This window comes from Ipomoea nil, unplaced genomic scaffold, assembly GCF_001879475.1.
Source record: "Ipomoea nil cultivar Tokyo-kokei standard unplaced genomic scaffold, Asagao_1.1 scaffold0656, whole genome shotgun sequence".
Taxonomy (NCBI): Eukaryota; Viridiplantae; Streptophyta; class Magnoliopsida; order Solanales; family Convolvulaceae; genus Ipomoea; species Ipomoea nil.
Genome location: NW_017617084.1, coordinates 943742 through 959184, shown reverse-complemented (window position 1 = coordinate 959184; position 15443 = coordinate 943742). Strand labels below are relative to the sequence as shown.

Here is a 15443-nt window from a genome sequence, read left to right as displayed (position 1 = left end):
AACCACCTGAACACGCACACGCTACGCACATAACAGATATTCTAGTTCGTCCACCAACCCCCACCCCCTCCCACCATCCCAACGGAAAAAACCCCAGTATTTAGTGTATGCACAGACGATGACACGTAAATGCACTTACCCGTTCGTTTTCTCCCCAAGCCTTGTTCACACCCGTTTGTATATATATATATATATATATATATATATATATATATATATATATATAGGCTTCGAATCCGGTGCACCCCCTCTAATAGATGAGACCATGAGGCCTCCTAATATCCATTGATTCAATTTCCATCAATGGTTGAGATTATAAGAGATTAGGGTAGTAATTAAGGACATTTTCCAATGTAAAGGATATATTAGTAATTGTAATTCTAATTTATTTATGGACATAATATTATTGGAATCTGTAGCATTAAATTAGGGAGTTTATGGATGGAATTTAATACTTTGAATTACTACAAAGGCTGATGATGAGGTGAACTTGGCGTGAACAAGGCTTGAGGAGAAAACGAACGGGTAAGTGCATTTACGTGCCATCGTCTGTGCATACGCTGAATATTGGGGTTTTTTCCGCTAGGATGGTGGGAGGGGGGTGGGGGTTGGTGGACGAACTAGAATATCTGTTATGTGCGTAGCGTGTGTGTGTTCAGGTGGTTGCATACAGGTCTGTTTGTGAAATCGATAGGTTGACGGGAGGATGCATAGACAACAATGAGTGTATTTCGCCTGTGAAAGATTGTGAAAAAAAAAAATCACAACCACAATCCTTATAATATGCAACCACTATATGCACAGGCCTTTTCTTGTGCGTGATTTCTTGTGGTTGGCTTGTTTTACAAGGAATATATTGTAAAAATTAATAGGTTTTTTTTTTTTTTTTTAAACGGTGGTGTGTGCATTTGTATGATTTGGCGTTTGCAAATTTTTGGAAAATGAACTTAGCATCATGTCGTTTTTTTAGTTTTGTTTTTACACTGGTGTGTGCATTTTTATGTTGGCAATGGAACTTTGAATCATGTGGTCTATTGTACACGTCATAACACTCCAATGCACACACCAAATACAAAAAACAAAAGCATATGAAGAAATAGGCCTGTGCATATCGCCTGTACAAAAAACAAAAGCATATGAAGAAATAGGCCTGTGCATTTACATGTCAACGTCTGTGCATATACTGAAGAATGGGTTTTTCCCCGGTGGGGGTGGGAGGGAGTGTGGTTGTTGGACGAAGTAGTAGTCCATTGACGCGCGTAGCGTGTTCGTGTTCAGGTGGGTGCGTACATGGTTATTTGTTGACCGATAGGATGGCGGGATGATGCGTAGACATCAAATAGTATGTGCGTAGAATGTTATAATGTTAAATTGGTTTGGTTGAATTTTTTTAAAGAACTAGAACAGCGAGGGAGGGTAAACACGGTGAGTACAACTAATATCACTGTATTGATGAAAGTTACAGTGTAAAGTGCGTATGAGGATATAGGCCTGTGCATATCGCCTGTATAGCTTTTAGGGAAAATTGGCATTGTTTATGTACCGAAAGCGTATTATGCACAATCTATATACACACACGCACAGACCGGAAAATGCACACTAACACGCGCCAGCTACGCACATACCAATTACCCTAAAAACAACATGGTATTATTTAACTAAATCCTTTCAATGCACTCACATGCCTTTGCTACGCACATACCAATGACTAAAAACACCGTGGTATTATTTAATACAAAAAACATATTTATAACACACTGAATATCAATATGCACATACCAGACCCTCTATATGCACAAACGATATAATAATCTATGAATAAGCTATGGCATATGAAAAATTTAAAGAAGTAACACATACATCCTAAATTACACAAGAATGGATCATAAATCAAAGTATACCTACTATGGTGAATCATTGATATGCAATTTGTACAATATTGAACATTTAAATAACACACTGCACTACATTACAAAACCAAGCATTACATTACAAAACCAAGCACACTCTGAGGCAGAGATACGCATTGACCCACCCACATCGCGCGCTGGGTGATCGGGGCTTGGGGCACTTCAACTGCTTCAGGTTGTGGCAAAGTCGCCGGCCAATCGGGTTCTTCGGCCACTCCTACTGTTTCCGGATGTGGCAAAGGTGCCACCGGATCAGCTACACAAACGGGCTCAGGAACACCATCACCTGCACATGGCATAATGAATATACTTAAAATATATAATAACCACTAAAAAATGCAAACATACTTAAATAACACCCAAAAACAAAGAGAATTAAACCAATCACAAGCAGACCGAAGAAGCTAAAAACGCAGTTCATAATAGACAGAGTGACACACGCAATAAGCACAAACTAAAGCCTACCAATGCACACTCACACGCCTTTGCTACGCCCCATACCAATGAACTAAAAACCGAGCAGGCACACACCAAAAATAGTAATAAAAAACATCCAGCTTCCTACCCCTACACCAAAATGACCAAAAACAATCAACAAAGCCATTCCACAGCTAAACACAAAAAAAAAAAAAAAAAAAAAAAAAAAAAAAAACATTGTAATATCAATTCTCAAAACGCATAACAGGCACAGGGTTACACACAACAATGCACAAACCAGGAATACACCAACAATGTGCAAACCAGACTGAATACGCAAAATGCACAAACTAAAGCCTCTGAATACACAAACCAGTTAATACAGACTAACCAGTTAAGCCGCCGCCACCCTCTTATTCTCCGAGAAGTGCTTCGGCTTCTTCACGAAGTTCTTGGATGTCCCAACAATCTGTAATGAATATGAAGGTAAGTGACAAGTCAATGTGTTTCTTAAGAAGTGGGATTTCTTAAAGAACATCTATCTATCTATCTGTATTCTATGATATGATGAAATGGAATTTGCATAATAATTCTGAATTTGAGAAATGAGAATACTTATAGATTGATTTGTACACATGGCTGGCTGGCTGGCTGGTTAACTAACTCATTTTGCTGCAACACCGTACCTTGCAGCCGCTATTTAGTAAAATAGCTGCAGCCTTGCGCGATACCCAGGCATGAATGGAGACATTATCGTGTACTTGAGCTAAGCAAGAAGACGACACACATGGGGTTGATGTTTAACCAGTACAAATCCTGCCCGGCCTGTTAACAACGTCTCAATCTAATGTTGTTATGCTATGTTGTCTTTTGAACCAAAAGTAGCTATCTAAACCCAAAGCCGTCAGTCCTTGATTGCATTCGGTAGTCCTACCCATTGTTATTGTTGAATCGTCTATCAGGAAAGGAAGTGTTGCCATTATAGTTTACTTGTGATGACCTCATTTCTTCTGTATCATATCAGTTCTACACCTATATGGCTATATTTAAATTTGTTTGTATGGATTTTTGCACTTCCGTGAAACAAAGTAATGCAGCAGTTTTATTAGATTTCAAGGATTATTAGCTGTAAGCTGCTGCACTTTGAACATGAAAAAACTCAATAAGAAATGCACATTTATATTCAAATAACCCATGATGCACAAACTAAAGCCTCTCAGAAATTTGTAAACAAAATTCTCAAATCTCAAATCTCACATGTAATGAATGCCCAAAAACCCAAAATTCTCAGAAATTTGTAAACAAAATCGCCAGAAATCAAGATCTTTACGCCCAAATTCTCAAATCTTTTCCTTAATGTGATTGGATTTTTCTCAAGCAATCAAGCATTGAAGCAGTAAAAGCAGATAATCAAACAGAGAAACGACATTAAACCCGGATTAAAAGCAAGAAAATCTTTAGAAAAAATGCAGTAAATAAGAATACATTGCAGCCTAGAGAGCAGAAGCGGTAGGAATCAAGGAGGCTGCGCTCACAGACCTCACAAGTATTGGTGACACCCTTTCCCGACCTGGGCTGCGGCCGTTCATTCAAGACCACCGTTGAACTAATCTTCGAACAAAATGATAGAAACAAAAATACGAATAAAAAAAAAGACTTAGGAATACCTTGAACACCACCGGTAGCCTCCCTCTTCCGATGCTTTGACCATCGGATGGAAGACCAAGCTATGGAGAATCCGATCGAGGAAATGGCTTTAGAGATTGGTTCGAAGATTGGTTGTTCAGAGAGATAGAGAGATGGGAGGAGGCGAAGAGAACGAGAGGAAATCGGAAGAATTTGGGAATCTCGATACATAGGAAATAATGAAAGAAAGAAAATTCACGATGTGTAAATGATAACAAATTAATGGCAATACGAAATTACCCAAACACCCCTCAGCAGGTTAAAAAACAGCGCGTATTACTTAAAACAATTGATAAATCTAAACCATTAAAATAACAAAACGAATGCTCAGGATTGACGCTCACGAACTCACCTAAATAGGGGTGCACTGGATTCAAAATCCATATATATATATATATATATATATATATATATATATATATATATATATATATAATCCTTCATTTCCTAGCATAATGAGGGAGTTAAATTGAAGATAGGGCAAATGAAAAGTCTCAATAATAATGACCATTCAATAATAATATATTTATAACACAACAAACAAAAAACATTTAAAAATTTAAAATATCCATGGCTTTAAGTAATTGGAATAATTTTGAATTTGAAAAAAAAAAAAATTGTTAAATAACTTGATGAAGGAATAAAAATTAACAAAAATATATTAGTAGAACTTAAATATTATCAAGAATAATAACAATTGACTTTGTGGGCTTTGTAATTAGGATGGCATGTCCCAACTATAAGACCTAGTAATATTTTTCATGTTGTTGCAATGTCGTGTGACTTATCTTATACAATGGTGTGTAAACTTTTTTATATTTACGAATTTTTTGCAGCCATTGACCATTGAATGTGTTGGGATGATTTAACTTTGAGTTTCATCCATGAATTACCACCATCTCACTAAAACTTCTTCTCCCAAAAGGTTAAATTCTCAACTCTAAGGGCCCCCCACACTCCAGCCTTTAAAAGCATTAGAAAGGATGTAAATTAAAACCGTGTTATATCCTACAATTAAAGACACGACAAAGAAGATGTTCGCGTGGCTTAATGGATAAGGCGCTCGCCTCCGGAGCGGGAGATTGTGGGTTCGAGTCCCATCGTGAACGATATTTCCTTTTCCGTCCCTTCTGTAAACAACTCTGTTTAATGTTTTTACTGTTGTGTGCAGCAACCGTTGTTGAGGTACAACTCTGTTTAATGTTTTTACTATTGTGTGCAGCAACCGTTGTTTAATGTTTTTACTGTTGTGTGCAGCAACCGTTGTTGAGGTGTCTCACCAAGGTGTACCTGCGCCGCCCACCACGGTGATCCTACAGGGGTATTATTAGCCCCGATGGACTGCTTAGAATACGTGAAGATATGTCAAATTTGGACTGCCTAGAATACGTGAAGAGATGTCAAATTTGCCAACCCTATTACACTCCTACCTGGTACCCTATTACACTACTAACTGGTAAGCCCGCCTCCTATTACATTCTGGTAACCTCAACAATCCCAAGGGCCTCCCATCCCCCAGCCCGAAAGAGCATACCTGATAAGCCCGCCTCCTATTGCACTCCGGTAACCTCAACAATCCCAAGCCCCCCCCCCCCCCCCTAATACCCCAACCCGAAAGAGTATTTGAAAAGATGTAAATCACGATGACTCAATAACTAAGTAGAGGAGTGTTATGCTGTAAGCACGTGCCCACCTTGCAAGGTGCGGTTCCATATCCATAATTTCTATACTGTAGATTCATAATTTCTATACTGTAGATTCATAAAATTTATACTTTAGATTCATAATTTCTAAACCGTAGATTCATAATTTAAATACAGTAGATTCAAAATATCTATACTATAGATTCATAATTTATGTACTGTAAATTCATAATTTCTAAACTGTATAGTTATCAAATTATGAACATATAATTCTCTGATTTATGAAAACAGAGTTCAACAATTGGAATCTAAAGTATAAATTTTATTAATCTACAGTATAGAAATTATAGATATGAAACTGTGCCCACCTTGCAAAGTGGGGCATAATTTGCCTTAAGTAAACATAGCTACATATTGATACACACAAAAAACCTATTCACTTTAAACATAATCTCCAAACTACAATTGTCCATCCCACCAAAACTTGTAAATAGAATTGGTTTTTGTCCTCTAAAAAAAGCCCTCTCCAAAAAGTGGCGTATGCCGTTCATTGCAACGCGCACACGATATTCTTTAGTAAAAAACGAAAGAATAGTTCGCTATGTGCTCATTGCATGGCTGCGTGAATTTTCTTTGTGATACCACAATCATAATATACAAGTCCAAGGCGCTGGATGCGAGTCTGTGATGTCAATGTGGGACAATCGGTGATTCAGTTTAAATATTCATATACTCTCTATTTAATTTCCACTTGTATGTTTGGCAATTCCACCATCTCAGGTTTACTCCAAACATAATGGGAATAAGTTATCCAATGCTTCTGCCATTTTTCTTCTTAACAATTTACTGTCTTGTTACTCTTTATAATTAGGATAGGATGAATGGCTCAGATATAGGACCGTGTCAGTTATCCTATACGATGTTGTGTGAGACTTTTTACATTTTTTATTTGTAAAATGTATTTGTAAATTATTAAAGTAAAAACTTATTGAGGTAAATCATAAATAAAAAAAATAAAAAAAATAAAAGATGAAGTTTTGAAGAATATCTATTGGTACATTCAAAAAAATTGTCCCAGTATACTCTATTGGCTTTCAATATTTCATATAGTGGAGAATTTTGTACCAACGAGTTAAAATGTCTTCTTTTTATTAACGGGTCTTTTGCTATTATTGAGCATCCCAGAATATGTGTTGGGATGATTTAACTATGATTTTCATCAATGAATTATCATCATCAAGCAAAGATGGTTGCTACGGGGTTTATTTATAGAATGGTAAAAAGCTTCAACAAATTTCTACACTCATAATTTTAAGATCGTGTCTCAATTTTTACCAATCATATTTAGAATATGTGTTTGTACCCTTAGACACACTACTAATGAGTAATTTGAAGTTGTAATATGAATAGACAATGGTTACAATTAAGTTTTTACGATAACAATAGCAACATATCGCTGATTGCAATAATTGAACTGACAATTGAATTTTTACAATAACAATAACAACGTATTACTGATTGCAATAATTGAATTGACAGCTCACAATAATAGAACTTAATAAAACTTTACACTAGACTTGGCCATGATATTTACACTCTGAACATCAATCAAACTAATTGTTTCTTTTTTCCTTTTAAACATAACTAATTATTTGAATTTTAATTTTAAATAAAAGATTGAAATATTAATTAAATAAACATTAAAAAAAAAAAAAAAAAAACTTGCACTTAATTTTTACCGAGAAGTGAAAATTTTTAGCATTAAAATGAATTGTTGACTTATGGTCTAATTTGTTAGCACTTTCATGTTAAAAAAAATATATTTAAATGAATTGCTGACCCAAGTGTCCTAATTCGTTACCATTTTTCCTTTCAAAAGAACAGTTCGTAACTCCTCTGTTTGTTAGTTCCACATATACTTTAGACAAAACTTGGAAGTAAAATTGGTTGAGGTCCTCTGGAAGAGGCCCTCTCCAAAAATTGGCGTATGCCACTCAATGCGACGCGCACACGGTATTCTTTAGTAAAAGGCGAAAGAATAGTTCACTATGTACTCATCACGTGGCTGCATGAGTTTGCTTGAATAGCCACAATCTTTATATAGACATCGAAGCTGCTGAACGCGAGTCTCTCTTGTCGATGTGGGACAACAGGTGTTTCAATTTTTATATGCTTAATTTCTAAACGCTACCTGTTTCACCTATTTGGCTTTCATTTTCTAGAGATTACTCAAACATAATGGGAATAAGCTATCCAATGGTCCATGCATTTTTCTTTTTAAGAGTAATAAACTTGAATTTTAAAATCTTAAAAACTTACAATCCCTCAATTATTGACGATCCCTTCAATGTGGACTCTAAATCAAACCATTATTTTCATTTGTGTTATTGTGTTTCATAATAGTTTGCCAGAGAATAAATTGAGACTTGAATAGTGTAAAGTGTAAACATTGACAGGAATGGATGACAAATAATAATCCTAGGAAGCTGCCAAACATCATTACTAATTACAATATGAAAATCTCTCCTTTCTTTCTCAAACTTGCATCTCTTACATAGTCAACAAGTATACACCTCATAATATCGTCCCAAACACACACTCAACAATCACATTATTCTGTTAAGTGGGATTCTTTCATTAGGTCGAGCAATCCTTTCCACTGGAGAAATCACTTGCGGCATTGTCATACCACCAGAAACAATGATTTCTGCAAAGTTCATTCACCCAAACGTTAGAAGAATGAAAGACCCAATCAATATTAAAAATCTAAAAGGCTTAAATGACAGGTAAAACATCTTACATGGCTCTATCATTGTGGGCATTAGATATATAATAATAAACGGTTTGGAGGTAAATTCATGAAGGGAAGAAAATAACATTTTTCTAATTGTTTTAATTCCTCTTTAGTTCAGATGGCAAGGGGCGAACCACAAAGAAGACATTCCACCTCAAAAAGAGATATATACTCAGTCCACAAATTTTTTTCCAATGAGGAAATAATAAAAGAAAGGTGAAAATATAGAGGGCATGCAACACTGTGACAGTTATGGATGATGCACACAACCATCTTTCCATACACATATGATACTTAGGTGGTTTTGAAGATGTTAACACCCAAAAAACATACCTATGCCTTCACGGATGGACAAATTTGGCCTTATGACGTCCTTGGAGCTAACTAGGAGTATATCACCAATGTACAGATGGTTAGTTGGGACAAACACACTGCACAATTCTTCATCACCATCGTCTTTCTGCACCCAAAATAAGCAAGTACAGAAATTAATATATTAAATTGATATTTTCCATGCGAGGGCTCTATCTCAGATGTATACAGTTGTCAATCTTTCATGCTTCATCTTCCCCCTTTCACTCAGACTGGCTAGGTAAATACTTCCTCAGATAAATCAAGTAAATACATAGTTATTAATAGTGGGGGTATTAAAATCTAGATGGTAAATGGGTGTGTGATATCTTTTTCATGGATAAGTATTTGCGATTCAGTGGAAAGGGGGTACATGCTATCCTAATAAGAACACTATATATATATGTCCATCACTTAAAAGTGTACTTTTACAACTCTCCCCAGGCTCTGCACAAGTATAACGAAGGTTTTCATTCCCCTCTCTATGTACAGGTTAACACTGAACAGAAATGTAGTCATAAGCAGTAGTATAGAGTTATGTAACTTGAATTCCTTTATTTATGTACTTTCTTTTAAAGTTATGAGGGAACAAACCATTGTCCAACACAGGTGATGGTTCACGGTGAGGAGCCTTACTTCTCAAACTCAATATTTGCTTGTAACAATCAACAGGATTTCTTACTTCTAAAACCCAATATTTTGAAGGGCAAATGATATTTTAAGAAACAAGTACCTGAAGGATGACTGAAGATGTTATGAAACCAAATGCATATTCACCCACACGTGGATGACGAATGATTGCCACTTCTTTAAAAGCTGTTGTATTTTGATCTGTTAGAATAAACATAACAAGTCAGTTTCAAGGAATATTTATATTTAAATCTGAAAACTTAAGCTGATATTGACAATTTTAATAAAATATACACATTAAGAGATGCAGGTATTTATAAGTGTTATATAATTATATATGTTACGAAATTTGCTCTTGATGAAGGATAACCCTTTAGATTGCCTCATTTACAGCTATAATTGTGTACATAATAAAGGTACATGCATACTACATATGAAGATGTCTACATAATCTTAAATATAAAACTTTGTCACATAAAATATAACTTCATTTTTCCCTTGAAAAGAAGTTCAGTAATAAAGTATTCCTCATGGCACATGCTTCTAGGAAACAACAACCATTTTATAAGATGATATCAATTCAAATATTTTGCTTGTTCATCTTCTTCCCTGTTGGATGGAGATGTCAGATCAGAAAGGTTTCTTACACATGGGATTAGATTCCCTCGTGCAATCACTTACTTTTGTCATTATACCTAATAGAGAGACTGTGGCAGTGTGACTTCCCACAACACAAATTCATGCAATCATTTAGCACTAAGAAATCTGTAGCTTACCTGGAGATATTGCAGAACTGATTTGCTTGGAAGCTGAATATATGTGCTTAACAAATGGCATTCGCTTTATAAGCCATTCCCCAACCCAGAAAACAGTAGCACCCAGCCATGATGAAACAAATACACCAACTAAGAATACAAAAAGTAGAGACGTCACGAATCCCAGTCCTGCATCACAAGAGACTGATGAGCACACAGCACACTAACACAGACAACTACATCTAGTACTGAAAGAATACGCATACTTAGCCACACAAATGCATGTGCACACACACATATGTCTATACATGTGAAGATCCAGGGCATGAAGACAATTCTTTTTTCATTTTGTGCTACTGTTAGAGTTAAGAGCGGCAGAGAAAGGAGCAAAGGAGAATTGAATTGAAAAAAAAAAAAAAAAAAAAAAAAAAAAAAGGATATGTAAAATACTCTCCAGCAAGAAATGGCTCTTGCCCAGCTATACTTAGCCCTTATTTTATTCTGATTACTACTGCCTGCCTCAACACTAAGACTCCCTATTTATAATCTCTTATATTGTATAGGAAAGTAAATAGCATAATATCCTCCCCTGATTCCCTGCTACAATCCCATGACTTATGCTTTATTTTTAATCTGAAATTATGCAGCTTGATTGATTCCTATTTCCATTTGTGTCCTGATTTCCTTTCTTTCTAACAATCAAGGGTGTTTTATCAGCTACACACAGAATGTATATGTCTATATAAAGGAATATAAAAGTTAAATCCAGATTCCAGGTAAATATCATTTCAAGGAATATAAAGTCAGCCAGTTGAGGCTTTATCTGAAAACAGAAAAGCAATCAATTGCAAATATTAGATAAATTAAATCTTCTTTATCCAAACTGAGTGTAATGCCTTCACATAATGACAGAAAATCAGTTTAATAAGTGATGTCTCGAGATGAAGTTGGCACGATTGGGAGTACTCATTTTAACTCTTTTCATAGGGCTACACAAGTCCGTCCCCAATGGCCTATTCGCATCCTTCACAGCATTAATCAAGTGGTTCAGTCATATAGGCTATAGAAGAATAACGTTATACTCAAGAGTTTTACATACTGGTAAAACAGCAAGGTGCAATATGTAAAGAGAGCAGTATGTATTAGAATAAAAATTGGACTAGATATAAAGCATCAAAACGAAGCAAATACCAAGCTAAAAATTTTAAAACAGAACAATGTTAACAATTTGGAATTACCAAATATGTCAAAACCAAGTTGTTCGTATAGTGGACTGAAAAAACCATCAACAAACTGAATGAACCACCACGTCACGAAAAATGTAACCGCAACAGGAAAGAGTACTACACTGAAATTCCAAAATTCAAGAATACCTGAGGTCAGAGAAATTGGTAAAATATTAAGCATATTGATAAAGACATAGGTCATGATGGAAACTCACCATCCAGTCATGAACTTCTTTGAGACCCAGCTTTGAAGAAAGTAACAACAAGCCTGAAGAAAGTAAATGTACATAACAAATATAAAGAAAAGTAGTCACTCAGTTGCAGTGTTTCATGCAAGACCTTAGAGGCGAGAGCCATCAAGAGGTTAACCATACTGATGTAGAGTAAGGTGTTTCTGTAATAAAATGGAATATCCTTTAAGGAACCAAAAACAAAACAAAACAAAAATCTCCTTCTATTCATCAACCATATAGGCTCACAAGTTCTAATCGCAGCAAAAACATTACTCCAGATAGAGTATTAATAATATGGTCAGAGAAAAAAAAAAAAGAATGGATATATATGATGGCAATTTAATGTTGTACAGTAACTTCTAATGAGTAATGACCCAGTGATGTGAATTCAATTAACAAGAATTCTAAGCGGTGTCTGACACTGAATTAAGATCGGAGCAAATAATATTTTTTCAAGAACCCTTAACGAATTCATGCATTATCTTACATTCCATTATTTTGTCTGAACAATTTTACTTGTGATTTTTATCCACGGCATGGAGAACGAAACGATTATACGCAGAAACACAGAATCCAAACATTCGATTTCAAAGAATCTTCGAGTATGGGACGAAATCTAGGTTTTGAGAACAAAAAATTAAAAATGGGAGTAGAATTAGAAACGAAAAAGCAGACCTTGCGGGTAGAAGAATTGGATGAAGGCGGAGAAGATTTGAGTGGGTCTTCGGGATCGTCGGCGACGGCTTGACTGAGCGGGACTGAGGTGGCATCCTTCTCTTCCGCCATTACTTTGACTTCGCAGATCTCAGCTGGGAAAATGACGAGACGAGACGAGACTTGTCTGGAGTAGAAAGAGTGATCGTAGTTTCCTGGAAAGGTGAAGTGTGGTTTATCAGATCGCAAGTCTTTTCTGTAAAAACTTGGGGTCGAAGCAAAAAACCTAAATTTAATTATTTTATTTAAAAAAAAAAAAAAAAAAAAAAAAAGTGCGGAGTACCTATCTGGCGTCCTGATGATATTTGACTATTTGAGTGAAAGAAAGTTTGTTTACTTTATGGAAACTGCTATATATACTTTCATCAACCAGTATAACTTGATTAACTTCCATTTTATGAACTAATTTTATTGACTAAAAGAAAGTGAATGAATATAAATAGTAATTCATCTTTTCTTAGATCAATCATTGCATCATTTGCATGACGTCTCGTTAGACAGTAAAAATGGGAGTTTTACCCGCCATCAAGGAAAACCCAAGGTATTTAGTAAAAATCAAATAAGCCCTAATGAGGGCAATTTATATACTGCACAACGGCGCGCGTTGCATTGTGCGCCCAGATGTAAAACGACGTTGTTTTAATTTCTTTTTTTTTTTTTTTTGAAATTTCGTTATCCAGTGTTTGGCAGTTAATTTTTCTTTAAAAAAAAAATTTCATGTTCAAAAATGTACATAATGTTATACTAGAATACACATAATTGTATACATGAATGTACATAATTATATAACAAAATACACATACTCTTTTTTAAAAGATAATACACATAATCTAACATTATACATAATAAACATAAACTTTTAACATAATACACATCAACTCTTAACATAATACACAAAAATTTCCTGATTCGGATGTACATAATTGTATAAAAAAAAATGTACATAATTGTATAAAAAATGTACATAATAAAAATATACATAATTGTATAAACAAATATACATAATCATGTCAACTTCCTACCGCGCCTCCCAAAACGACGTCGTTTTGGGAGGCGCAGGGCCGTGGTGTCGGGTATAACGATTGCCTAATGAGTGAAGGTTCCGGTTCCCCATGTGGGATACTTGGATTTACTTGGTACTTATTATGATAAGACTTAGTCGGAAGGATAATCTAGTCGGATATCTTTTCTTAGAGGTCTAATTTCGTTCAGAATGTTTAAATCCTTTGGACAGGTTGAGATATTGACCAAGATTGAGGGAATCGGTCTAAACATCTTTAGATCCTTTTTAGAATCTATTCTAGTCCGACTGAGTGATGATCACCTGTTCATTTCATATTACTTGTATTTTTCTTGTTAAATTTCTTTTACAGGGTAAAGTGAGTCAACAAATATAAAGGTAAGAGGCAAAAGATAGACAATCAGTCGGAAAGCAAAAGAGTATTCGATTAAGAGTTCAAAAGAATCCTACTTTTATTTACATAAAAGCAGGAAAGCAAAAGAGATAGAAAAGACTAGCAAGAGAGATTCAGGCGCCCTACTAAGGGACTCCACCCTCCGATGGGCCAGTAAGGCGAGTGGAGTCGAAAATCCCATGATGACTTCGACGCTGTTGTAGGCTGCCATCCTGATCCTCCTCTTCATTCTCTATGGTCGGAACTGGAGAAATAGAGTTCCGGTCTATCCCTGACAAGGCAGTCAGATTGGCGGTATAATCCATGTAGGCACGGTCCATCGGAATCTGCCCCGCACTCGTGCCCTCCGAAGTGACCCTTTCGGTTTCTTCGGCCCCCTGGTTAGGTGCGGGGGTAGCAAGGACGCGGAAGTACTCCTCCAGTTGGGCTGGAAGACCCCAGGTCTCAGGCGTGAAAGTGGGATCCCTCTTCAGCAAGGCTAGATAGATCTCGTTCATCAGGTCCAAGGCTCCCATTATAGTAGTCTTCCACGCCGACATCCACTAAATAAGCCTTCCCCTCCTCGGAAGCCAGCCACTCCATGGCAAACTCTCTCATCCGACTGCAAGCTTCAGTCGTGACGTCCGCCCTGAAGGAAGTCGAGGCCTTGTACTCAGCCACTACTTCTAGCGGAGCCTCGGCTAACTTCTTCAGCTCAGCTTCCAAGTGCGATTCCAGCTGACCCACCCGGAAAGTCAATTCATTCTTCTCCTTGAGGTGTTCATTGCGGATCGACGTGACGGCCTCGGCATCCGCCATGATAAGCTTCAGCTTTTTCGTAGCTCCGACTGGATGGCAAGGACCTGGTGAAATTACAAAGCAAAGGAAAAAATTTTAAGTATTGAGGCAATAAGACTCTGAGAAGAAGTCGAGAGAGTGGAACCTTACCCGATAGGTGTAGAAGGAGACTCCCTCAAACAGTTTCTCGACAGTGGACTCCTCGTAGGGGGGGCTACGTCCTTTGGAAAGATCACCGTGTCTAGCCAGTCATGAACCAAGAACTTCCCATTGCTAATGCCCTCGATTTCCCCGGCTTCGAGGCCCAGTCTAATCTTTTTGTCGGGTGGCGCGTCAGCCATTGGTCCAGCCGAACGCTTAGACTCGTGATAGTACTAATTCCTGCGTGTATAGGATGTAATGTAATGTATATAATATGTATGAACAAGAGAGATATTACTCAAAGGATATTTTATTCATGTTTGTTCTTGGGTTCTTTTAGAGAGAGTTGAGATGATCTCATAAGCATAGAGAGATAGTAGTGGAAGAGAGGGGCAAATGAAGGCGTGGCCCCCTAAAACAAATGTTTGGGGCCCTTTATATAGGCCCGGGTTTGGGCAGGTTTGACCCGTCATCTTTGACTTTGACCCGTAGACCGAGTCCCAAACCGTTTGTGTAACACCCTTTTTTTTCTAAAATCTAAATCCCAAATAATTAAACTTAAACAAGATGAAAAGCAAGGTTTAAATAACTAAAACCATTCAAAAGATCACTAAGGGTGCTACTGCCACAGCCACCACTCACGGTGACTGCACAGGCTACAAAAACAGTTAACCAACTAGAGTTAAGCTCTACAAACATCATAAACTTGGGGAACAAACCCCCGGTGTCCACGCACCATAAAAAACCAGTT

At 36.6% G+C, this 15443-nt stretch overlaps 1 protein-coding gene and 1 non-coding gene across 2 annotated transcripts; one reads left to right on the top strand and one right to left on the bottom strand.

Annotated features, from left to right (window-relative positions):
- The first annotated feature begins 5049 nt into the window (after positions 1 to 5049).
- On the top strand, positions 5050 to 5122 carry TRNAR-CCG. The gene has a single exon. It is a non-coding gene; the product is annotated as a tRNA-Arg (tRNA).
- Positions 5123 to 8059: 2937 nt separating this feature from the next.
- LOC109174691 (protein LIKE COV 2-like) lies at positions 8060 to 12572 on the bottom strand. The gene is made up of 7 exons (XM_019323953.1): positions 12321 to 12572; positions 11628 to 11680; positions 11425 to 11534; positions 10208 to 10375; positions 9535 to 9632; positions 8784 to 8910; positions 8060 to 8363 (listed from the first exon to the last, which is right to left on the bottom strand). The coding sequence occupies exons 1-7, from the start codon at positions 12429 to 12431 to the stop codon at positions 8263 to 8265; spliced, it is 768 nt and encodes a 255-aa protein (XP_019179498.1). The 5' UTR covers positions 12432 to 12572; the 3' UTR covers positions 8060 to 8262.
- Between the last annotated feature and the right edge of the window lie 2871 nt (positions 12573 to 15443).